At 34.3% G+C, this 27,801-nt stretch overlaps 1 protein-coding gene across 4 annotated transcripts in view; it reads right to left on the bottom strand.

Moving 5' to 3' along the window:
• PIK3CB (phosphatidylinositol-4,5-bisphosphate 3-kinase catalytic subunit beta) overlaps window positions 1–27,801 on the bottom strand; it is a 188,577-nt gene that overhangs the window by 48,992 nt on the left and 111,784 nt on the right. For all 4 annotated transcript variants that reach the window (XM_053669198.1, XM_053669199.1, XM_037139412.2 and 1 more), the window contains exons 6-12: window positions 26,022–26,201; window positions 22,938–23,108; window positions 21,917–21,994; window positions 16,855–17,106; window positions 16,215–16,311; window positions 12,833–12,963; window positions 10,563–10,613 (exon numbers count right to left, since the gene is read on the bottom strand). In XM_053669198.1, the coding sequence (XP_053525173.1) occupies window positions 10,563–10,613; window positions 12,833–12,963; window positions 16,215–16,311; window positions 16,855–17,106; window positions 21,917–21,994; window positions 22,938–23,108; window positions 26,022–26,201 (960 nt within the window). The remainder of the gene's footprint in view (window positions 1–10,562; window positions 10,614–12,832; window positions 12,964–16,214; window positions 16,312–16,854; window positions 17,107–21,916; window positions 21,995–22,937; window positions 23,109–26,021; window positions 26,202–27,801) is intronic.

The raw sequence follows: 27,801 nt of genomic DNA, 5'->3' as shown, positions 1-27,801 counted from the left end.
GAACAGGCAAAGAATAAAGGGGGGTTTGCAGAGCAGTGAAAATCCTCTGTATGATATTATAATGATCGATATAAGCTGAGGTATGTCCGGAAAAAGCCCAGCTATTGTTAATGAGAAGAGTTTGCACAACATTGAGGTAAGCTGGCAGCCAAGAAGAGTGAAGTGAAATGTGCGTGTGTGAACAATGATGACTTCACTGTACTAGTCAGGGAGGGCGGTGGATGCCATTAATTGAGCACGTGTACTGTGGCCATTGCATTCAAAATGAGCAAGTAGAGAAACGGATCTGCAACAAACTTTGTGTTAAACTTGAACATACCTCCACGGAAACTATTCAGATAATTCAAAAGGCTGCAGCTGTGGGCAACTGGTGATTGGCAGCTTTATCAAGAAAATGTGCCTGCTCATACATCATATCTCCTGCAATTTTTTGGCAAAACATCAGATCACCTAGGTGACTCAGTCTCCTTATAGGCCAGATTTGGTACCCTGCACCTTTGGGCTTTCCCCCAAAACTAGAATCACCTTTGAAAGGGAAGAGATTTCAGACCATTGATGAGATTCCAGAAAATATAACAGGACAGCTGATGGCAACTGGGAGAACTGTGTGAGGTCCCAAGGTGCCTACATTGCAGCAGGACTGAGGTGTCATTGTGCTATGTATATTGTTTCTTGTATCTTGTATCTTGTTCACTCAGTGTCTCGATTTTTCATATTACATGGCTGGATAACCTTCTGGATAGACCTCATATATTATACATTTGTCCGAACCCAGACAATGCAGAACACCAAGAGTGAAGCCTAAGGTAAACTATGGACTTTGGGTGATTATGATGTGTCAACATAGGTTCAGTCTTGGTAACTAATGTACCATTCTAGTGAGTGATATTGATAATGGGGGAGACTATATGCAAATAAGATGGTGGCAGATATATGCCAAAATCTCTGTACCTTCCTCCTAATTTTCTTATGAACCTAAAACTCCTCTTTTTTTTAAATTTTTTTATTGATTATGCTGTTACAGTTGTTCTATTCCCCCCTTCATTCCCCTCCACCCTACCCTCCCATCCCCACCATTACCCCCCCTTTAGTTTATGACCATGTGTCTCAAGTCCTTTAGATTCTATATTTCCCATGCTATTCTTGCCCCCCCATCTATTTTCTATCTACTGTCTATGCTACTTATTTTCTGTACCTTCTCCCCCCATCTCCTCCTCCCACTCCCCTGTTGCTAACCCTCCTTGAGATCTTCATTTCTGTTTCCGCTCCTGATCTAGCTGTCCTTTTAGTTTGCTTTCATTTTAGGTGTGGATGTTAATAACTGTGAGTTTGCTGTCCTTTCACTGTTCATGTTTCTTTAACTTCTTTTTCTTAGATAAGTCCCTTTAACATTTCATATAATAAGGGCTTGGTGATGATGAACTCCTTGAATTTGATCTTATCTGAGAAGCACCTTATCTGTCCTTCCATTCTAAATGAAAGTTTTGCTGGATAGAGCAATCTTGGTTGTAGGTCTTTGGATTTCATGACTTGGAATACCTCTTTCCAGCCCCTTCTTGCCTGTAAGGTCTCTTTTGAGAAATCTGCTGACAGTCTGATGGGGACTCCTTTGTAGGTGACTGTCCCCTTAGCTCTTGCTGCTTCTAGGATTCTCTCCTTCATTTTAATTTTGGCTAATGTAATTATGATGTGCCTTGGTGTGTTCCTTCTTGGGTCCAACTTCTTTGGGACTCTCTGAGCTTCCTGGATTTCCTGGAAGTCTATTTCCTTTGCCAGCTTGGGGGAAATTCTCCTTTATTATTTGTTCAAATAAGTTTTCCACTGGTGGCTGTGCCTTTCCCCCTTCTGGTACCCCTATAATTCGGATGTTGGAGAGTTTAAAGATGTCCTGGAGGTTCCTAAGACTCTCCTCATTTTTTTGAATTCTTGCTTCCTGACTCTTTTCTGTTTGGCCATTATTTGCTTTCTTCTGGTCCACTCCATGGATTTGAGTCCCAGTTTCCCTTTTCTTGCTATTGGTGTCCTGTGCAATTCCATTCATTTCAATTAGTTTTGGCTTCATATATTTGTCTAATTTGTGGCTATAATCAACCAGTTCTGTGAGGATTCTGATGACCAGTGTTTTAAACTGTGCGTCTGAGAGTTTTGCTATTTCTTCATCGCTTAGATCTATGGGCTCTGGGGCTTTGAGATCTTGTGACTTTTTTGTCTGTTCTGGCCCTTTAAGTGTGAGAAGCGGTGCCTTCGACTCCCAGGTCGCTGGGTTGTGACGCTGTATGTGGGGGCGTGGTCAGAGCGGGGAAATGGCGGCGCCCTCCACTGCCGCTTGCTGCGGGGACCCGCGGCCCCGGTCCAACTGCCCACTCCCTCGCCTGTCCGCTCGTGCACAAATGGGCGACCACAGTCAACACGCAGCACCACTTCCCCGCTGTCTCCTCCGCGGTCGCTCACCTAGTGGCTCGCTGGGTCGGTCACTAGGTCCAACTCTGCGCCCTGGATTCCGCGCGTCTGGATTCCACGCCTGAGTCCATCCGACCGGGTCCTCCTGTGCAACCCCTCACCAGCCGCTGGTTTCACCCCTTACTGGTCAGGCTGAAGAATTTGTTGTTAACGGACTTCCGAAAAGTTCAATTTTCCGTGTTCTGGCTGTGTTTTCTGTTGCTAATATTTAGTTGTCTCTAAACTTGGTTGTGTGAGAAGGCACGGCACATTCACCTATGCCTCCATCTTGGCGGAAGTCCTAAAACTCCTCTTTTAAAAAAAGTATCATTTAAAAGAAATAGACACACAAAGATTCTATGTATTATTATAGTAAAAACATGTATTCTCTATGTGACAAGCTCAACTTAGGTTTCTCTGAAAAGTGATCATGAGAAGTCAGAATTTGAAAATGAAACTCCTACACTCAAACCTTAAAGTGAAACCTATTACTGCTAATGACAAAATATAAATTGTTCATGTCAAAGAAAGGCAGACTTGCTTTAAGTAAAATATTGCAAAAAAGCTAGCAGACCTACTATTTCATGGGTCAAAATTAGACTTTAAAGACGTACTATAAGTAAACATCCTAAAAAACTAGAAGTAAACTAAGAGGGGAGAGCATGGGTTTGGATGTGTAATTGTACTTCGAGTGTTTGCTGAGCTGTAAGAAAAGCACAGCACTGAATGATGCCAAGGTAAAAACAATCAACTACCAGAAAGTGGCAGAATGCCCAACAAAACACAGAATCTTGCATTCTTTTACAAAATCCACAACAATCAGTAATTAAAAATTATACTGTACATTATAACTGGTGAACTTATATACATGTTCAAATGCTTGAACTAAAATAAAATAAGGTAAAATCACAGGTGATAGCAATGAAAATTACCACCTATATTCTCTACTTTCTCTTTATGTTTAGATTTTTCAAAAACACACCTATTGTAATATTGTACTCACCAAAATAAAACGAAACATATAAACCTTGCTATAAGCACATTTAAAGAAAAAAGACTATGGCTCTTTTTCCCTTTCACAATGGTGAGGGCTGGAAAACTCATCTGTTGTCATCAGAGAGGCTGGAAAATCAAACAGCATCTTTAGCAGTGTGCTTGAGAGGACAGAATTAACAACTTGTTGGCTTGACTGGGGACTTGACCAATGTGTAGCTAGGATGAGACAGTCCATGAAGATAGGGCTGCTGTGATGGAGACTGAGAAGATGGTTATGTGACTGAGAGACTGAATACAAGTGGAATTGAGTAAATAAGTAAATATATTGAGATTAATAAGAATCCAGATTTTTCACTGTCTAAGAGGAAATTAAAAATACAGAAATACGAAGGCAAGAAAAAAAAATTTGTGGTGTTGGATCCAAATTAGAAGCATCGGTAAGAACTCATGGTTTTTAATAGATAAAGGAAATATATCTGCACTTGCATTTGCCCAAATATATGCAAACATGGACATACAAAGTCTGTCCAGAAGGTATCCAGCCATGTAATATGAAAAATAGAGACATTTAATAACAAGATACAAGAAACAATGCACATAGCACAATGACACCTCAGTTCCGCTTCAATATAGGCACCTTGGGACCTCACACAGTTCTCCCAATTGCCATCAGCTGTCCTGTTATATTTTCTGGAATCTCATCAATGGTCTGAAATCTCTTCCCTTTCAAAGGTGATTCTAGTTTTGGGAAAATCCAGAAGTCGCAGGGTACAAAATCTGAGCTGTAGGGGAGCTGAGTCACCTGGGTGATCTGATGTTTTGCCAAAAAAGTCTGCATGAGATATGAGGTGTCAGCGGGACAGTTTAGTGGTGATGAAGCTGCCAATCACCAGTTGCCCACAGCTGCAGTCTTCTGAGTCATCCAATAGTTTCTGCAGAGGAATGTTCAAGCTTAATGCAAAATCTGATGCAGATTCGTAGCACTACTCCCTCAGTCATTTTGAATGCAAGGGCCACACAGTACACATGACATGCTCACTCAATGGCATCTACCACCCCCACTGACAAATACAAGTCACACGTGTGCATTCTAGTCTATTTTTCTTGGCTGACAGGATACATCAATGTCACATACACCATTCTCATTATCTTAACAGTGGTTGGACTTTTGCAGGACAGACCTCATTCATATATTATCTCACTGCATCATGAAAAGGACTAAAAGCAATTGCATGCCAGTAACAATGAGCATATCTATTCCCTAGTTCTTAGATTCAAAATACTTTTCACAAGTAAAAGGAATCAGGACTCCCTGAGAAATTACTGATTCCAAAACTGGGGTAGAGGAAATACCAGATGATTCTGAAACACTTTGTTGTACCAGAAAGAAGAAAATGCTCAAAGAATGATTGGGACATGTCAAAAAGACACAGGAGAAGGCTTGAATGAGCTGCCACTGGCCAATTCTGGGTCATTTTGAACATCAAAATAAATGACAGTAACTAATTATAAGTCATTAAATAAAGTAGAAATCATGAATCTGTATTACTATAACTAAAAATATAAAAAGTAAATAAATGAAGAAAACCTCTACCTTATGGTATAAGCCAACTAATAAGTCCAAAAGGAAAAAAATAAATTTGAAAATCAGCATTTGGCAAATCACTATAATAATATTGATTTAAGTATATTAATAACTATAAAACAACTAGATAAAAATCTGATGTAAAACAGGAGGTCTACTTAGAGTCAAACTATCGCCCCTCCATAAAGAGGGGCAATAAAGAGAAACCTAGCAGATCAAGTGATAACAATTAACATCTATAGTAATCAAATAAACTGACACTGCTGTTTCCTGATAAAATGCAGTAAAATGAACATTCCACCACTTCTCTAATATTCATGTTAAAAATGCATAGCTGGAATCATGATGAAACATTAGGTAAATTCAAACTGAGTGACATTCTACAAACTAATTGGCTTGCATTCTTTAAAAAATGTCGGTCATTAAAAATAAGACTAAGCCACTTAAAATGAAGGAAATTAAAGGCACAGAAATAAAATGCAACAAGTAATCCTGAGTTGGATCCTATGCTTATAAAGGACATTACTGATCCAACCAGCTAAATGTGAATGTAATGCGTGCTTTAGACAACAAAAGTATATCAATAGTATTTTTCTGATTTTTGTAACTGGATTCAGGTTAAGTATGAGAATGTCCTTGTTTTTAGGAAAAACGCACTGAAGAACTAAGGGGTGAGAAGGACATGATGGACAGGATATTACTCAATCACAAATGATTCAGAAAAATTGATTCACACACAATTTGGTAAAACGTGGTAAAATGTTAACAGCTGGGGAAGTTGAATGAAGGCTATATATGGCAACTTATACTTTTATGCAAATTTTCAGTGAGTTTGAAAATTTTGTTTTAATATTTGATATTTCTGTTCCCTAAAACTGACAGTTGTGAACACTCCTGATCATTCTATAAAGAAAACATTCTAGGTAGATCCCCAGAACCTCTTAACTAAATGCTGAGTAATGACATATGTTCTCCAAAGCCAGCCATTAAAGTTTTGTGTCTGTTTCTGCCATAAGAAAGTAAGACGCACTTTATTTATAACATAGATCTTTTAGATTAAAGCAGGGTTTCTGAATCTTGGTATTGATGTTTTTGTTGTAGGAAGACAGTCCTGTGCATTGTAGAAAATTTAGCAGCAACCTTGAACTCTACTTATTAGGTGCCAGAAGCATCCTCCCAAGTCGTGACAAAATCTCTAGCCATTACATTAAGTAAAAAAGGTGAGTCACAAAAGAATAAAATACTGCATGCCTCCATTTATATTAGGTATCTAGATGGTCAAATTCATAGAGTACAATAGTGGATGTTAAAGGGCTGAGGGGAGAGAAGGAAAACATGAAGTTGTTTCATGGAGACAGAGTTTTAGTTAGGCAAGAAGAAAAGTTCTAGAGATCAGTTGCAGTTAACAATGTGTTAAGAATATTGTGAATATACATATAACGCTTCTGAACTATATACTTAAAAATGATTAAATAGTAAATTTTATGTTATATGTATTTTATCACAATTAAAAAAAAAAATTATCCCTGACTGGTGTGGTTCAGTGGGTTGGGCATCATCCCACAAACAAAGAGGCCACTGGTTTAATTCCCAGTCAGTGCACATGCCTGATACCTGGGTTGTGGGCCAGGTCCCCCGGTTGGGAGTGTGTGAGAGGCAACTGATCAATGTTTCTCTGGCACATCAATGTTGTTCTCCCTCTCTATCCCTGCCCCTTCCCTCTCCCTAAAATAAATAAATAAATAAATAAATAAATAAATAAATAAATAAATAACATCTTTTTAAGAAAATTCTAATTCCAAGAGAAGGTGTGATTCTGTTAGTAAGATGATGGTAAATTCAACCAATGAACTGTGTGTGTGTGTGTGTGTGTGTGTGTGTGTGTGTGTGTATTTTATACATATGTATACCTGTGTTTTAATATACCTAAAATACACACACACACATTTCAACAAATCAACCTGTGTTGATCTTATTAAGGAATGTAACCTGCCCTTGGCATACACAGTGAATATTCAACTAAAACAGTTCTATTGATTCCTGTCACTCAAAAAGCCATAAAAAGTTAGCAAAGATGTATCTTTTTAAAATTACTAATTAATAACAACTCTGGGGAAGGAAAAAGAGTGCCTAACACAGGGTTCCTTTAATGAGAGAAAGCAGATACAACCAGGAATCCGATCTGCTAAGAACCATGCAGCTAGTGAGAAACACAGTCCAGGGGAACTCCAGCTCAAAATCAAGGAATACAAGGAATGGGAGGAGGCTGGGGAACCATCAGAGGGGTTATCAAGGGATCTGCAGGTGGAGTAGCTCCTTTGGTCAGTCATGCTCTTTCCTCTGAACTGAGTTTATTTGAAAACTTATTTGAAAAAATAATGAAAGAAAACTTCCATAATTTGGTGAAGGAAATAGACATAAGAAGTCCAGGAAGCACAAAGAGTTCCAATCAAGATAGACCCAAACAGTACCACATCAAGACACATCATAATTAAAATGCCAAAGGTTAAAGATAAAGAGAGAATCTAAAGGCAACAAGAGAAAAGGAGACAGTTACCTACAAAGGAGTTCCCATAAGACTGTCAGCTGATTTCTAAAAAGAAACTCTGAAGGCAAGAAGGGATTGGCAAGAAATATTCAAAGCCATGAAAAGCAAGTACCTCTGACCTACATTACTCTACCCAGCAAAGCTATCCTTTAGAATTGAAGGGCAGATAAAGTGCTTCCCAGACAAGGTAAAATTAAAGGAGTTGATCATCACCAAGCCATTATTACAAGAAATGATAAAGGGATTTTTATAAGAAAAAGAAGATTAAAACTATGAACATTAAAATGGCAATACATTCACACCTATCAACAATTAAATCTAAAAAACAAACTAAGCAAAAAAAACCAGAAACAATCAGAAATATGGAGATCATTTGGAGAGTTATCAATTGGGAGGGAGAAGGGGGATAATAGGGGAAAAGGTGCAGGGATTAAGAAATACAAATTGGTAGGTACAAAATAGGGAGACATTAAGAACAGTATAGATAATGGAGTAGACAAAGAACTTATATGCATGACCCATAGACATGAACTAATGGGAGAGAATTGCTAGAGGGAATGGGAATACAGGGTAGAGGTGGGCAAAGGGGGTAAAACTGGGACAACTATAATAGCATAATCAATAAGATATATTTTTTAAAAATAAATAAATCTTTAAAAAAGAAAAATAAATTTTAATTTGAAAAAGGAAATACAAAAAGTAGAAATCCTATAGTGTAAATGGGGTTGTAAATTTTCCATCTTTATGGTAAGCAGTTTGGCAGAATTCTTACAGAAACAGCACATACCTTTTGATCTAATCATTTCTAGGAATCCATCCTATAAAATATACATAAGCATAATGAAGCATGTTCAAAATATTAACTGCAGCACTGTTCTAGTGTAGAATAATTGGAAGTAAGCAAAACATCCATCACTAGGGGAATGTAATGGACACTAATAATTAATGTGGTGGAATGTTAAGAAGCCTTAACATACAGACATGAAAAGACCCACAAAATGCATTAAATAAAAAAGGGAGAGATTATATAATAGAAGGCTCATTTATTTTTATAAAGAGGGTATTGAAATTTACATATTAAGTACATAAATGCAAACATAGCATTTATGCTTGGCAGCTGCAAGCTAAACTACACAGTTATCTTTAGGGAGGAAAGCTTCTGGGAGTTACAGAAAAAAGCCTCCAGTTTTGGTTTCGCAATTTATTAACTGTATTTTATACCCAATTTAAAAAACAAGGTTGATGTGGCTCAGTGGATTGAGTGCCAGCCTATGAACCAAAGGGTCACAGGCTCAATTCCCAGTCAGGGCACATAGCTGGATTGCAGGCCAGGTTCCTAGTGGGGGGAGGGAGGGGCGCGGGTGTGAGAGGCAACCACACACTGATATTTCTCTGCCTCTTTTTCTCCCACCCTCCCCCTTTGTCTATAAATAAATAAATAAGTTTAAAAAATAAAAAAAGAAGGGTATATCAAACCTGGGCAAGAATATTCCAGCAATATTAAAACTAATAAAGGGTAACTACAAATAGGCATTAGAATGAAGGTATCATATATCACTGTTATCTCTTAAACTATAAGTATGTCTTTTAAGAACTGTCTGACTGGTAAGTGTGTAGTGGTAATAAACTTCTTTTGCTTCATTACAGAGAACTAGTCCTGAAGTATTTATAGTAGCAGATAACCTACACTACAAAGCTACAGAAAAATTTTTTAAGATTTCATTTTATTTTTGGAGAGGGGAAGAGAAAGAGAGGGAGAGAAACATCAACGTGAGAGAGAAACACTGACTGGCTGCCTTTTGTACATGCCTCAGCTGGGGACCAAACCTGCAGCCCAGGCATGTGCCCTAACCAGGAATCAAACCAGAAATCTTTTGCTCTGCAGGAAAATGCCCAACCAAGCCACACTGGTCAGGGCGACCAATAGGAATTTTTGGGAACTCTAATGTCAAAGCCGAAGACAGCCTGTGCCAGATATTTCTCCAAGTAGCCAGCATTAAATATTGGTTTGATTTACTGCAAATGACAAAGACATATACATTATCTCCACTTTGCCTATTGGCCTCTATATAATTACCAATCTATACAGAATGGCTGTACTGAAAATGGCTTTACACTTAAAAGTTGTAAACTGATGACATGAAAAGAAAATATCAGATTAGCACTCAGCAAAGTGTTGAACTAAAAAAGTTTTTTAAATTAAAAAATATAGATGGTAGAAATATTTCATACACATATTATTAGCTAAGTAAACAAAGTGATATGTTATGTAGTGTTTGGGCAGAAAAAGTGGAACTACTGTGTGTGGCAGAGACTGCTGTTTTTCCCTCAATATGCATTCTCCTCTTCTTCCCTTAGTAGCCACAATCTCTTACTTTCAGCCAAACACATGACTGCCCAGTTAAAGACTACATTTCCCTGCCTCACCTGTAGTTAAGGATGGTCATGTGACTAAGTTCTGTCTAATGAAATGTAAGCAGACATGAGGCATGTCACTGATATCCTCAAAAAGAATGAGTGTGTCCTCTAGTCTCGCTTTTCCTGTTCTTGCTATAGAAAGCTCAAACACCAATATTAAACTATGAGATAAATACTACAAGTAAAACATGGCACCACACCAAGATAGAAGAAACCTGGGATGATTATATCTGCTCTGTTATGTGACAGAGAAAAATAAAAATTACAGCCTCCTTCTTCAATTGAATTACATTCACAAAGACCGCATTGTTAATCTATGAGATGTCCTAACATCCCTTACAAACTAGATGCTGAATTTGTGTTTATATCAGAAAAGGGCTTACCACTGAACACAGACCATTTACAGACAGCTGTCATTTAACAAAGCATTAGTATGTACACATTCACCCACACTCACGGACTATTCTTGCATATGAATCTGGTCTTCCATAAGTTCAATGCTGTAAGTGAGATGAAGATAGCTAATAATAAGCACAACTTTATAAGAAGGGGCCATTGTAAAACCTTGATACTTACTGATACATTAGCACTATCGCTGCTTGCAATCTCAGCTGCCTTTTCGATAATCTGTTTAAAAAGATTTTTAAAAAATCAATTTTGGCTCCTGTATTTATAAAATTTTAAATATAAATGACACTTAGACTACATGTAGTCTGGCATTTCTATGCTTTATAATATAAACATGAATTTTAAATGCAAAATGGTAATATGCAGTGACTCAGAATCTTCAAACTCTCAACAACTGGGAATCAATCAACAGCACTACTATAAAGGGACTAATATTCCTAGGACGCACTAGGACAGTCTATAGATAAGATAAATAGTGGATTGCATATACATATGGGAAAAATAATATAGGTAAATATCTTCTGATTAAGAAAATAAAGAGGTACATTAGAATTACTACAAAGTTTTGTGATGTCATGTTCTTTTTGAATTAACAGATATCAAAAATGTAAAGTAATGTCAAAAAGATAGTCTAAAAATATTTTTCAAACCATTAAGTTCCAAAGGCCTCTACTAAGTCTTGAACAAATGTGACCATAAGGATCCAGGAAGAAGATGAGTGGTAAAGAATCTGAACATCTGTATCTGAGTTAGGTAATCTTAAACTAATAGTTTGTCTGTATCCTCATGTGTAAAACATAATGATAGTTCCCATCCCATTTCATAAAGTTGCTATAATCATCAAAGGAGATTACAGTTAAAAAAACTAAGCAATAAAAATATAACTGATTTGAAAAGCAAAATGTATGCAAGTAATTACATCAAGAAAATCCCATTTTTTTTAAATGTGGAAAACTTTCTCTTTGTATATCATTATTATTTGATTTGGTGTTTACAGTGATCATATAAAAACTGTACTATTAAAGGAAACCCAGTAAATGTAAACATAGTTAGACATTTAAAGACTAAAATCTTCACCCCAAGTTGATCTTCAAAGGCAAAGGAAAGTTCAGTGATTGGTTAAAGATAACTTAAGCAATGCTGAAATAAAATATTCTTTAAAAACTAGATTTCCCTTGAAATATCAGATTAAAAACATTCATATTTGCACAAGATATTATATTTGTAAAAATACTTCAAAAAGCACCTTATCTAATTCCAAAATAAGTATAACTGATTGTCGAACAAAACATAATTGAACACACAAAAAAAGGCACAGATAGGACCACTATTCCTATTCCAAGCAATAAAGCCATGCATGAATGTAATGGATGAGTCAAAATGTACCTTTCTTTACTCAATGTACACTAAGGTATGGGGCTCTTGATATATTTGGGGTTTCCACTGCAATAACCACAAAACATTACTGGTCAGAAAAATGTTTTATAGGAATTTGAAATAAAAGCTACTTTTTAGGTAGATAAAAATTCAACTAAAATGCAAGTTAAAAAAAACATTAAGTTACATAAATTTAATTTCCATACTATTTTAAAAATCTACTCTCTACAGGTCTGGTAGTGTTGAACATTAAAACACAATCAAATTTACATGTGGATTAATTTAAATGCTATTTAGTGTAACATCATTGTTTAAAGGTAACTGGTTCTCAAATGGATTAAGGAAATAAAAGAAACATTATTATTTGAGAATCTGCTCAAAGATTGCATCATAAAAATCAGCATCAATTATACCTGAAACAAAAATGCCAAACCTGAAGATAAAACATGACAGCTAAGCTCTCTCAGCATGTAAATTATCATAGCCCTATTGTAAGCCCCCACAAGATATTTTCCTTATCTCCCCAAGACATGCAGCTTTATACTAAGGGAATACATTTAGAAATGGAAGTCCTTACTATAAATTCAAATAATAGTACTTTAGAAAGTCCTACTAACTGTAATATTCAACATAAACCATGTTTTCTTTTAACACTAAGTCTAATGCAGCAGTGATTATGTCTTTAATCTCAGAACCAATATACTGGCATATTTCACTGTACATTTCACATGTTCAGAATTTACATATAAACACATTTACAGACCTTTTAATTTGAAAAAATCTCTGAGAACAATTAATGATTTCCTTATTTTATAAATGAGGAATCTGAACTCCAAAGATAACATATCTCACTTGATCAGTGACGAAGCCAGAACTAAATAGAGCTGGCTCCCAGCTCAGTGGTCTTTGCACTGAACCTGTCAATAAAGCTGTCAATTTATGTGATGTTTTGAAATAGGAATAGAATTAGACATACAGAGCTTCACCGTAAACACACAGAGCCAGAAACTAATAATTCAATTATTCCATGTATAATACAGTCCTTTAAAAAATTATCTTACCTTGTCAAAGGGAGGGTAATAATAAGGTTGTTTTTTATTCTCTGGGAATTTGATATGCAAGGCTGTTGCATTTTCAGTATATGGATTTGTTTGAACAGTTCCCATTGGATTCAACATTTCTTCAAGTTCATCTAAAACATGCAAACAATTTTAATTCTTCAAAAATACATTTGCAACTAAAACAAAATAAAACTTGAAGGGATTTCAACCATAAAAATTATTTTAAAAGTTGTCACCTAAGGAAGTTTGACAATTTTAACAGTAAGCCTCTAATTTTCTGTTAATGTTTAGCACAAAATTTGAATCTGAGTTTACATACAGTTTTTTAAATTAGAAAATTAACAAAAATTAATAGCTACCTCACCCCTTTCTTCAATTTGGTAAGTATTATCAATTAGGAAAAAAAACTTACTTCAAACTGCTCCCCCTCCATGAAAATCAGGTGACCCATAGGATTCATTATTTCAACACTACAGATTTCTTAATCACATGTAATCTGATTTCTATGGTCAGAACAGTACTCAAACTGATGATTTTCAAAGTCATCAATGACATTCTTGGACAAATGTAATACTCCTCAATTATCTCAAACTTCTGATACAGTTAAACACCTTTTCTGGTAGTTTTTATAATACTCCATTCCAGTGGTACTCCTTTAACCTCACCACCTGCTGCTTTCAAGGCAGTCCTTCCTCTTCTCTACCACTCTAAATGTAGTCCATTCACAAAACCGTGCATGGGAACCTTAGAATTTCAGTGTTGTCATAAAACACTGGAGTTCATGTAACTTTTTGATTTCACAGATAAGTAAACTGTGGTAGAAAGATGAAACTCAAGATGAGAGAACAAAGCACTACAACCTAAAGTGCTCTCCATCTAAAATTAATTCTTCTTTTCTTATATTGATTTTTAAGTTATTTTCTCGGTATTTCCTGAAACAGTATGTCTAGGTCCAATGAAAAGATAGTATGCACAATCAGAATTATCTCCCAAAACTAGAAAATCTTTTAAAAACTTGCAAGTTTCAGCTACTTAATTTTTTGCTCATCTTTTTTAACACTCTCTCAATCTCAGATTCCATTTTAACTGGTTTGAAGCAATTCTCATAATTTATACACCTCTAAAGCTGCCTTCTCTACAAATTATGATCCTACATTTGCTAACTAATAGCATTATAATTAACTGTCCCACCAAATGCAACCTATCTAAAGGCAAATGTAGCATTTTAGTATTCTTCTCTAAAAATATTTATTTGTTTTTAGAGAGAGGGGGAAGAGAGAAAGAGGAGAGAAACATCAATGTGTGATTGCCTCTCATGCACCCCCTACTGGGGACCAGGCCTGCAACCCAGGCATGTGCCCTGACTGGGAATCAAACTAGCAACCCTTTGCTTTGCAGTGTGACACTCAGTCCACTGAGCCACAACAGCCAGGGGGCATTTTAGTATTCTTATCAGCCCCACACTTTATGGAGATAACCATGCTTCAAAGTGATCACAAACCCCTGGCTGGGTCAATTAGTTGGCTGGAGCATTGTCCTAGGTAGCAAAGGGTTGTGACTTTGATTCCCAGTGAGGGCACATGCCTAGAAGTTTCAGATTCAATCCCCGAATGGAGCACATACAGAAGGCAGCCTATCAAATGTTTCTTTGGCATTGATGCTTCTCTCCACACTCATTTCTCTCCCTCCTGCCCCACCCCCTAAATTGATGGACATGTCCCCAGGTGAGGATTTAAAAAAAAAAAAAAGATCACAAAAAAGGTACTCTAATATATTACAAATGCAGAGCACACATTGATATTATCTCTAAGACAGCAATTTATGATTATCAACGTCAAAAATGTATTTATTCTTTGACTCAAAGAAGCCAGTTCTGGGAATTTATCTTAATATATACCTATACATAAGCAAGGTTATTCCTCAGAACTATTAAACTATCAAAAGATAACTCTGCTTTAAAAAGAAGCAGCAGCACTTTGTGCTGCTCTTTAACCTTTTCTCTCTAGAAAAGATTAAAAGGGCAAAGAGCAGAACACTGCACAGAATATGCTATTTTATTAAAGAATAGAGAGAAAAATAGAAATCTAATTTTATATTTCCTAGTATATACATAAAAAATTCTAGAAAGACACAAAAGCAACCAATAAATATGATTACTGGTGACCTAGGAACTCTAGATAATAGATTACTTGTAGCTCATTTCTGGCTTGCTCCTACAGGGGATAAATGTGACAATTCTACAGCTGATACATGCAGTGCAAATGTATTCATTTATTATTTTTCATCTTATATTTTGTCAGAGATAAAGCTAAGCTCATGGTATGCCAAGTTAATACCACCAAAAATTTTGCTACAAATACCAGTCAAGTTGCTTGATGATTCAAGAGAACATGTGTGAGTCTAAATTAAGATTTATAAATAAGCATATTGCTGAAATGCTTAATTTTATTCTAAATGTGAAACTCTGGTTCCTCTTAAGAAATGTGTATATCACTGCTCCCCTATATTTGGAGAGTAATGTGATTAGTGAAAATTATTGGAGGTATATGCAGGAAAGGATAGGAGTAACAATATGCATATGCATAAGTTGTACAAATGTTTGTAAATAATTGTAATTTATGTCCAAAAGAATTATGTGTGTATTCATAAACAATTTCTCACATAGTAACTAATACATGAACATTTTCATAAGTCTGTCACCCACAAAATAATTTTAAAATGCAAGTTAGTTCAAAATTTTACTAAATATCTATGAAGACAGAAAAATACTCACTAGTATAATAGTTCTACACTAAAAAGTTCCACACCTGGGAAAAAGTACAGAGTAATGGAAAGAGCTAAGCAGTCTTCTGTACAAACCCTAGATATGAACAAATTATGTAAGACTGACAAAGGTTTACTTTCCTTATCTGTAAAATAGAGATAAAACCATCCATCTTATAATAAGGGTATGTTAAACTGTATTTGAAAAATACAGGCATGTAAAAGGTGCTCTTCTTAGCTCATATTTCAGGCTAAACCTTTTGTATTAGTCTTCCCATATTAGTGAATGTTCTGTCTACCAGTATAAAAATTTAGTACAAGTAGGAATAATAAAGAAAAGACAATGTTATAAAAGACATTATCCCCTAGGAGCAATTCTCAAAAACCTATAAATATAAAATGTTTACAGTGAGAACACATTCATTAAAATAATAATATATGCAGGTACAAATCACTGGAATATATTAAAATAATCTATGGAAATTTGTTTTAAAATAAACAAAAAGACATAAAATGATAGTTTCTTTACTAAATTGAAAGGAAACATAAGGAAACATTATCAAGTCTACAATGCAAAAGTTACTCTTTTTAACACTAAGAATTAGAAAGTAAATCTTACCAGGAAATGAAGACCAGCTGTGCAATATTATGTCTCCAGATCTCAACTGTCCTTTAAAGTCAAAAACCATCGTATTTACCCATGCTACAGGATAATGCTGTTGAAAAAGATACATAAATATGCTAAGAATGAATTTAATGTGAATGTTCATATAATTCTAGCTACTGATATGTTTGATTACAAATGAGCCACACAACCCAGAAGGTATGCTAAGTGAAGTATGATCTATGATGTTTCAAAAATGCACAAAATTCTGCATTCTCAAACATACATGGCAGCTGAAACACATGGCAGCTGAAACATATGTAGGCAGCTGAAATTTCGGTTAAGAGACTGTGGACCAATAATTTTTTAAACTCCTTCATTCTTTTTTACATGTACCTCCTTCAGTACAACATTTATAATAAAGCACTTGTAGTATAACATTTACTAAAATAAATTTGCCAAAAAAGAAATGACTGAGCAGAATATAAAAAGGGAGATTTATTGCCTTTGTGAAATCAGTTCTTAGGTACCAAAGTTATATGATATAATTTCACTTAGATTATTCCGTTATGTCAAAAGGTCTTAAAATTATTCTATTATATCATTCCATTAAGTTACTCCATTTTTAGTTTTTCAGAAGTTATTAGATAATTACCACTTTCCCAGATTTCCTGATAGTCTGATATTTAGAGGCATTAATGGTTTTAGTTGATTTCTTCGTTTTCACTTTATCCAAAACTGCATAAACAGCAAAACATAATCTTGCCATTCGTGGCAGGTCACAAGTATTAATATCAAATTCCAGTGGTTCATTCCAAATGTGATCATTTTTCCCTGATATCTCTGAGCTTACAATGGTTTTACACAGAAGTTCAGTACCGTGAAAAAGGCCAGCCCTGACATGAACCTGAAAGGAAGGAGACAAAAATAAATACGGAACCAATGAGTATCGAACCACTGACACAGCTTTAATTTTGGAGAATAAATATATACTGGGAGAAGCAGCACATGGACTCCAGAAAAGACTGTGGCCGCAGAGCATGAGACTGTAATTATTCAGTATTTTATTAACTAAACTGTTTCACCTATTTTTCACTTACTAAGTAGACCTGATAAAAAATGCCAGGGGCCTCAATAGTATAAATAGGTCTGAAGAAGCCAATATGACAGCTATAAAAACTATTATCATATGCTTGCTTTCACTGACTTCATTGACTTGGGGTCTTGTCTTACTCTTCTGTATACTTGAGAAGGAAGGGATGGATAGAATGTCTCCAAAGTCTCTTTCTACTTCTGAATAATTCATGAATAAGTCATTAAAAGTAGTCAACTAAAGATATTCTATTCATATTTATGATTATCCTATTAAAGATATTCTATTCATATTTATGATGATCCTACACATCATTGTCTCTTTGTATTTTTCCAAAGACTCAAGTCCAGAATGATGCCAGAGATACGTAAAATGTCCCCCAAAATATTATTCATTCATTTATATAGTGGTTTTTAAAGACATAATCTAATTATCTCCAATTTAAAGGTGTGTGAGTGGTAGAAGTAGAACTAAAAGCAGACACTGACTCAATGAAATACATTAAACATTAAAGTCAAATGTTTTATATCAATTATTCAGATGTGACATTAGCACACAGTGTTACTCAAATATTTACTGAATAAATGATTCCTATGTGGAATTCTTTAGGTTTGTCTTTTTAAAATTTAAACAAAAGCCTATCAATAAAAAGTCTGACTTCTTCAAAGAGTTACTACTCTAATTCTGAGAAAATAATAATATCTACTTTATAGATAGAGATTAAAACATTTTAAATACTGATTCAAATTTTTGAATATTGACAATAGCATCAATTTTTAAATTATTATATTTATAATAAATTACAATTATTAGTTTAAAACCTATTAAAATAAAACAATGTTATATTAGCATAAATAAAACTACAGACTAGTAGACTACATACTTCATAAGGTAAAAGGGAAAGAATGGCTTATTTTAATAAATATTGTGCATTAATCTAATCTCTGCAAAATAAACATAAATGGAGTAAATGGTTAAATATTTTTAAAAATAAAAAGCCAATTACAAAGAAATATTGTTGTTTTTTTTTTAAAGAACACTAAACATTTTTTAAATATTTTTTATTTATTTATCTTTAGAGGGGAAGGGGGGAAGGAGAGAGAGAGAGAAACATCAATGTACGGTTGCCTTTTGTGCATCCCCTGCTGGGAACTGGCCTGCAGGAAACCAGCCTGCAACCAGGCATGTGCCCTGACTGGGAATCGAACTGCGATTGTCTGGTTCGCAGGCCCGCACTCAATTCACTGAGCTACACCAGCCAGGGCCACAAAGAAATATTGTTAAAAAGCTATCAAAATAACTACTGAAACTGGTTCATGGAAGTTGATTATACTATTCTCCCAACTTTTATGAATGTTTAAAATCTTCCTTAAAAATTTTTTAAATAGAAGAAAATTATTTACTCCAAGTACAAACTATTGTGTATAACACAGTAATGATTAAAGTAATAGGGTTACAAAGGATTACTAAAAATATCTGCAGTAAACTCTCAGGCTACCGGGAGAATTTTTATCTAAACACACACCTGATTCTCTTCAACTTCATAGGAAGGAGCTATTCCACCATGCTCCAACTTCCAAAGTACTTAGACCTTACTCCTTTGCTCCTCTGTATTGGAGGGGTGGGGAGGAGGGGGGAATCTACTTCCCCAGCCCCTAGCAGGTTATAAACCTATGCAAGTCTTTTCCATATCAAACTCAACAAAAATTCTCCCTCAGAATCTAACTTACCATAACTACCTATCTTTTCTGCCATGATGAGAATGGCACCAACATCTACTAAGGCACTCTGTGTCTCTTACTTTTCAATACATCATGATGCCTTGCAAAGAAGGGGAAAATTATTTGCAATGTAACCTTAAAACAATAAATAACAAAATACTATATACACTCATTAAAAGCACATTCACATCTTCATCTTGTGAAGGAAATATAAATAAAAGTAGTTTATAGTAAGTAGGTTAGCAAGAATGTTGGTAACCTTGAATTTTATTTTATATTATTTTTAAATATTTAAAAATTAATATTCTAGGGAGTACCACATAATAGCTCGGTGATCTAAACTCAAGATCCTATACACAGACATAACACCAAATTCTACAATCAATCCAAAACTCATTCAATTTAATAAAAGTATGGATAAAAATGAAAATACTTTTGGTTTAATTTTTTTAAAACAACCATTTAAGTTTTTCTCCCTTCTGTTAATGAGTTTCAAGATTGAGTAGCCTTAGCCTTAAGCAACCTTTATGTCCACATCTCTAAACTGCTTTAAATGATATTTCCCTGTGTTCCCCCAAATTAGACTAAAAGTCTAAGGACTTGTACTTTTAGTTTGTAAAAAATATGGTAAGAATAATTTTAAAAAAGATTTATATAACAGCACTTTTAGGGAATCTCTGTATCTAGCTTTATGTTATACTCAAAGTATCTAAACTATGAGATAATAACAATATCAGTATTTTTAACAGCCAAGACAGAATAAGAGAAAGCATATAGACAGAGTCAGGACACATGCTTGGGTTGGGGGCCGGTCTCCAATAGGGGTGTGCAAAAGACAACCAATCAATGTGTCTCTCCCTCCTTTTCTCCTTCCCTTCCCCCCTCTAAAAATAAATAAAATCTTAAAAAAGAAAAAAGTCCATTCATTATTCCTAAAAACATGACCACAAACAACAAAATCAATCCAGCTTCAAATATCTGATGGAACTTGGAAAAACCTATGGAAATAAAACATCTCTGACAAAAAAATAAAATGTAATACTCAAAAAAATAAAGCAGGTAGTGAAGGCTTCTTTGGTCTTCTTCAGGAAGAAATTAAATAATAATAAAAGACTAGAAAATCTTCTAAATTGATTGATCTTTATAACTACAAAAGAACTAAATAATATAAATTGCCTACGGAAGACAAATATAGTAATGTACAAATGGAAAGAACAAGTAGAAATTCCCATTTTTACAATATAAATTACACATCTATACATACAAATCATAGAAAAAAACATGTATATATATAATACTTCACATGACTTTAGGACAGACTCACCTCTATGTAATTTCTACCTTTAGGGATATCCAAGGAATTCTAGTGACTATGTGTGACTGTCCAAGATGTTTTATAAAGTAAATAAATCAAGAGTAATGTATATATCATCTTTTTAAACAAAACAACCAATCAATAAAATAAACACAACCAAAACTCATTCAATACTGAAACTCTATGCTTATATATTTGCATAAATACGGGGGACATTCACAACACTGGTTAACCTTAAATCCCATATGAAGATAAAGAGACAGGTAAATGAGACTAGTATCTTTTTTAAAAATCTTATTCAGACTTTTTTTTACCTGCTGCAACAATGTTATAGTTTTGTAATTGAAAAATATAATACAAAATTTAAATTAAAGGAAAAAATAAAATTACCACTAAAATAGAAAATAGCTAATTGGCATAAGCACACTCATCAAAAGTTCAAATCTAGCTAAGAATATAAGAGCAAAAAGCCCGTATTTTAATTACAGCTACCCAGAGAATCTTTAATGTCCATTTACAAAAACAAGCTATTGGTAATTTTTGGCAAGGTACTCCTGAATATATTGTCATGCTAGAGAACATCTCAAACTAACTCAATCTCTTTCTTGGATCACAAAACTATTCACTTAATTTCCTGCCAAGGAAAACAGGGGTAAATGCATGCTTTATACTGCGAGACAAAAATGCCTTAAGTCTTCACTTAATTGTATGGAGTTGTGCAATAAACCCCATGTGTTAACAACTTGTGGTCTATAATGTAGTCATCTATTTTCTTCTAAGAAATGGTATTATATTTTCTGTGTTCAGCAAGTTTAAAAGAAAAAAAACAAGAGCTGGGTGCAGCTCTAAGCAAGGCTGAGAAAGAAAAGGAAGCTTGCATACAAACATGTGACCTACAGCTTCAACTTAAATTCCACTTGCTAAAATGCTGCTCTAAAGCTATTTCTTTTATATAAATATAGTAGGGGGACCCCCCAAACCCAGAATTTATTTATAAAAATTTGCGTATTTATTTTTACATGTTTAAACTTCAGTCACCTTCCAAGTACTCTCCATTTCACACAATACACCTACCAAGACATTTTGTCCACTGCTCAAAACAGTTTTTGACTGTTCAACACTCAACGTGCAGTGTGGGCAGATGTACTCAAAAATCACCAGTCATGAAATGGGCTACACATTGAAAGTGTCTTCAAAAAAAACTTCACTGAAGCCAAATGAAGCCTCTCACAACAACATCAGCTGCTACACTGATACAGATGGGTTCTTAGAATTCTAACTCAACCTAGCACAAGAAGCCTGTATTAGAAGAAGATAATTCCCTCCAGAAGATAATTCCGTTTGGGGGCAGGGGAGAGGTTCCCCCTCGTATATCTGGAAAATGTCAATCTATCCATTATATCTCCAACTATTTAAAAACTTTAAAGCAAAAATTCTTAACTGTCTTGTAATAAAATACTATATTCTATCTCGTATAATTGACCATTATCAGTAAAATTTAATTTGCAGTGTAACATTCATTGAGCATATCAATGAGTTATTTAATTAATGGAGCAGATGACAAATTCAAACCTTAACAAGTACTCACTTTTACAGTTTCTTCTGTGTTAAGTTTATTTCCCTTTACCAAGATAATTTGGAAAGGGCTGTTATTTTCCCAAACATGCTGTAAAAAAATGAAATAAATATGAAGTATTTTAATGAAAGACATAAATATTTTATGCTAACAAATCATTTCATCAGTTCTGATGTCCACTGGTAAAATAATGAAAATAGATTTTTGAACTAACAACTGAAAGTCAGATATATTAAGTTTCATAATCACTAGGTAAAACACAGGCAGCATTACAGATAACATCTTAACCATCAAGAAGTATTTAAACATACAATTTGTTAAGACTAGATAACTATTTAAAATAGGGGTTTTTAAATTTTATTTAATTTTTTTATTTAATTATTTTTCAAGTACAGTTTTTTGGTCTATTTCTCCCGTCCCAGCCCACCCCACCCCGTACTCCCCACCTTCCTCCCATTTCCACCCCCCTTAGTTATTGTCCCTGTGAAAATATGTTAACTGTTCCCACGAACATAAACTTAATATTTGGCTTTTACAAATGTATCAGATTCTGAAAAAAAAAAACTTTGATACCCTTTGCTACCTTTGATACCCTTAAAGTATAAAAGTACTCAATAAGACAGGCAAATTAACATCACAACTTTATCACAGCTAAGCTGATAAAAAAATGAAATACACTAGTAAATCAACTATTTTTGCATATCTAACTTTTCTTATCACAATGTCTCAAATTACTCACTTAAGTCTTATGTCTAGCTCTAATCTCAAAAAAAATGTAATTTAATGGCATTTTTCTATGGCACCAAAAGAACAACAAAAATATAAATGGCATATTTACATTTATATATAGCTTGAGAAAAGAAAAATAATAGTAACTAGAAAATAATTATAAATGGTGATGGATATTTGGCAAATGTGCACTGGTTTTCCCAGAAGGAGAAGTGAGCAAATACAAATGTGTGAGACTTAAGTATATAATTTAACAAAATCACAGGCCTTTTGGGATTTCCAAAAATTAACACATGAAACTTACAGAAATAATTCGTGTTTTCTTTGGTGGTAAAGGAAGAGGAAAGTTAGATGAATTTCGATTTATGGCAGCCTCTATGGCAATCATTTCCTGTTCATACATCTTTTTGATCTTGCAGCATTCCACAAGCATAAAATGGGGCAAGCTCCTGTTCATTACACAGTTCCGGATATACTAACAGTGGCAAGATAACAAGGTAAGGATATTCAAGCAAATACTTAAGTCCACAGAAGAATAAAAATAAGCTGAACAACACTGTATCAAAATGCCCTATAAAAGTATACTTCAAACAACCTGGCTTCAAGAATATTAGAATTTAAAATCTCAACATAAAAAAAGCTACTGTAAACCTAAGTACATAAGAACTGAGTTAGACAATTCTTACATGTTATAACTAATCTTCACAAAACCTGTGTAAGAGCAATTATCCCCCATTTAATAGATTCAAGAACAAAAATCAGAATGGTTAAGTTATAAATCTAGTATCTTTAAAACCTGGACTTAAATCCACCTGCCTAACTTTTTTTTCTGATTATTTTTTAAACCTTGAAGAAAGACATGCTTCAGTCTAAATGTTTTGTCTTTTGTTTTCTGCACTCAATACCTGACGGTTTGGCCAATAGGCATATATTTCTAGGGGCAGGACTTGAATGTCATCGACTGACATCACAGTGTAAGCTTTCACTCAGTTAGGAAAAGGGAACATGTAATTGTACCCACAAAGCCATTTCTTAAGTCATCAAGTGGCCAACTCACATCTTCCCATGAATTTCTGAGGTAGCCCTGGTACCATTTCAGCACAGGGCTCTAAGCCATTACTGTTTCCCCAAGAAAACCTAGAAACCATCCCAGCATGATGCTCTGTTTATTTCCATGAAACCAGGATGACTCTCCAGAGGTTTATTTAAAAAATGGGTGGTTATTCATATTAACAAAAATTCCTAACAAACTGAATAAAATCCAATGTATTACTCAAAAGAAACACTATCTTAGATATAAAGTGAAATTCAACATATTATATTCAACTTAAAACTACTAAAACTACATTTTCTAAATTAAAAAAATTTCCAGGATGGCCTATAAGTAAAATTACATGATATTATGATAAATGTATTCATTCAAAACTTTTCAACATGAAAGAGATTTCATTCCATTTCCTTCCTATTCCTTTGCCTACGTTACATATTTTCTCTCCCATGACCTTGTACAAAAATATATGCATAACTTTATTTTTTTATAATAACAAACTCACTTCTGACAAAACAATAACTTCCTCTCATCAAGAATAAATTTTAAGTTAAAGGGGCAGGCAACTACTTAAAAGATGACAAAACATGAAGGAATAAGTCAGTACTTCTATGCTCCCACCAAGCACTTTACATCTATCTTCTTCCTCTTATGAGCTAGAGTTCAAGGACTTATTATCAGAATGCTACAACTACCAAAGCTGTACACAGAAGTTATAACTGCTGTTAGACTTTCTACCTACTAAAGTTCAAGAATTGAGGACCACACCCAGAATCTTAAAACAAAAGTATTAAATTCCCTATTACCTGATTTAAAAAAAATCACAGCTCCTATTCTCAAATAGCACTTAATATCTGGCATGACTGTATTCCCAAACAAAACACAAATAAAAGTAATCACATAGTATTCTAAAGTCTTATTATTTATCTGACTCAGCTTATTATGCTTTATATCTCAGGGGTGTCAAACTCATTTTTACCAGGGACCACATTAGCCTCACAATTGCCTTCAAAGGGCCAAAATAATTTTAGGACTGTATAAATGTAACTACTCCTTACCTGTTAAGGTGTTGAAATTACATTCGGCCCTTTGAAGGCAACTGTGAGGCTGATGTGGCCCCCGGTGAAAATGAGTTTGACATCCCTGTTTCATATGTAATAACCATTTTTTTACTCTCCAATGTAATTTCAGTGAAAATATCTTCAAATTCCTTGAAGCACAGTCGGGATCCTGTCCTTTAAATAGCACACCTTATTATGTTGGAGAAAGGGCTGTTGCACTGCACATTATCTTATTTAAAGATTTTATTTATTTATTTTTAGAGAGAAGAGAAGGGAAAAAGACAGGGAGAGAAAACCTGCACCTATGCTATTTAAACTCTACTCCAAAAACAATCTGAGCACTTCAGTGCTTTCCATAAAGTATATAATCAGAGAATTCATGACTAAATGGCAGTAAATACCTCAAAGTGAAGGAAAGACTTTTGAGGATAGTAAACCTAATACCTTCAAAATTCTTACCAAATATGGACGTAAAAAAAGAGGGGGGAACTGCTGAAGGGGAAGATATTATATATATAAATATCAGACTTAAATTGAAATTTTCTAATACACAATGAAAATTTATAGTATTACTTTACTAGTTAACTGATAATCACAAATAAGTTTTATACAATTCAATTAGGGGCCATTTAATCAAAATGTTTTATGTTTTACTTCCCTCCAAATATTTCATATCTAAATCACTGTTTATACAATGAAATAATAGGCAGCTATAACAAACTATATTAAGAATTCATAATGCTATAGACAATTATGACACTGAAACAATTTAAAAAGCAGAATGAAAACATTATAGATACATACATAAACATATACATAACCATTATGCCAAAAATATGTATAACTTCAAGTAAAATGACAAAAACATGCCAAAATGTTAACAATGGTTATTTCACCGGTAGGTAGGATTATGGCTATTTAATTGTATATACTTTTCTGTAGGTTCTGAATGTTCTATTAGAGTAACACATTTTTTGCCCTGGCTGGTGCGGCTCAGTGGATTGAGTAGCCGCCTGTGAACTGAAAGGTTACCAGTTTGATTCCCAGTCAGGGCACATGCCTGGGTTGTGTACCAGTTCCCCAGTTGGGGCCATATGAGAGGCAACTAATCAATGTATCTCTCACGCATCAATGTTTCCCTGTTTTTCTCTCTCTCTCCTGCTCTCTCTAAAAATAAATAAAATCTTTATAGTAACACATTTTTAAATCAGAAATTTCAATTGTCAAATTGTTAAATACACATACAATTCTCTAGTAAATTCATAATTAATACACATACCTGGAAGTGGATTAGTGGGTGATCACCAAACACATATTCTAATCTCCCACTAATTTGTAACACATAGTCATAGGGGCTAACTTCATCTTCTTTCCCATGAATAGTCAAACGTTTCTGGATTGCCAATTCATTTATTTTAACAGGATTCATATCAGGAGATACTTGAAAGCTAAACACATCCTAAAGAGGGTGATAGAAAAAAGGGATAATTTTACATTTTTGCTAAAAACAAAACAAAACTATTCTTTACATTTGTACTTATTACTATATTATAAACACCTATACATAATATTTAATATATAAGCATACACTTTCCATTTAATGTCAGAAATTTTTCTATTTTCTAAATATACTGTGCCTATGTCAAATATGTTAAGATGGATGATAATTTTTAATTCATCTTACATTACACAGAATGCCACCATTTCTACAGGTCAGATAAATATTTAACTAAAGTTTACTGATATTTAACTAAATTTATCATCAGGTAGTTTATCACAGACATTTACCAGTGAATATCCTTCTTTTAAAGAGTTACTGGAAAAGCCCTGGCTGGTTGATGTGGCTCAGTGGACTGAGTGTCGGCCTGTGAACCCAAAGGTCATTGGTTCAACTCCCACTCAGGGCACATGCCTGGGTTGTGGGCCAGGTCCCCAGCTAGGGGTGTAAGAGGCAACAGATCCAAATCTCTTGCACATTGATATTTCTCTCCCTTTCTTCTTCCCTCCCTTCCCTTCTTTAAAATAAATAAAAAAATATTTTAAAAAATGATATTATGATAAAAAGTTTCAAAAAATCCTGTACTTTTTCAAACTTAGTATGTATTTAAAAAGAATTATATGTTGTTGCTATTAAGAGATCTTTATTTTATACCAGTTTAACCATAAATTAACAATTTGATTTTATAAACATGTAAAAAGAAACAAAGTTTAATTAGTGAAAAGTAAAGATATAGTTGTGATAGATTATTAAATATGTGCATAAAACTCAGAAGTATAGATATTAAAGATTATTTGATAATACCTCAATCCTCCCATGATCTAGCAAAATAATTCCCCACCATATGATCATCTATCAAAGATATAAGAAAGCTCATTATCTCCCAAGGCAGCCAACTGCTACCCTGGACAACTACTAGAAAATTATCTATATTGACCTGAAGTTGATTTTTGCAATATTTCCCACCAAATTAATTTATGTCACCTCTCTTTTTCACAAAGTATCTCAAACCTACTGGGTCTTCCAATCTACTTTCTTCAGCATTTTTACCCTTTCCTCCTGTACTTTCTATATCAGTTGGTACCATACTCATCAAAGTACAAGAACTAAAAGATATGCAAAGTGACTTGAGAAGTCTTATCACTTTCCTTTCCTTCTCCATCTCACTTCCCCAAACATAGAGTGATCGCCTTCTCTCCACCTTCATTACCATGCTCTTCTACTTCAATGACTCTTTACATCTGTCCTAAAGAGCAATATAGCTTCCTATTTGATCAATCTCTTGTACTATCTACCTCCACCCAGCTTAGAAAATAATCTTAAAAAGAAGAGCAGCAAGGAGATTTGATAGTCTTTTTTAACATAATACAAATGCTCGTAACTGTCTCAAGCAGTGGTACACAACAGAACTCTCTTTAACAATAAAAATATTCTATTCTGTGGTGTCCAATACAATAACCACTGGACACAACTGGCTCAATATGTGACTACTAAATTACACATGTTGCTATTTACTACCGTATTCAATAGTGCAGGTATGAATGATTAAGCACAGGCTCCT

The sequence above is a fragment of the Artibeus jamaicensis genome, unplaced genomic scaffold (genome assembly GCF_021234435.1).
Source record: "Artibeus jamaicensis isolate MK-2021 breed Jamaican fruit bat unplaced genomic scaffold, CSHL_Jam_final contig_519, whole genome shotgun sequence".
In the NCBI taxonomy this organism is placed as follows: Eukaryota; Metazoa; Chordata; class Mammalia; order Chiroptera; family Phyllostomidae; genus Artibeus; species Artibeus jamaicensis.
The sequence above is the reverse complement of the archived record's forward strand: the minus strand, read 5'-3'. Positions and strand labels throughout refer to the sequence as shown.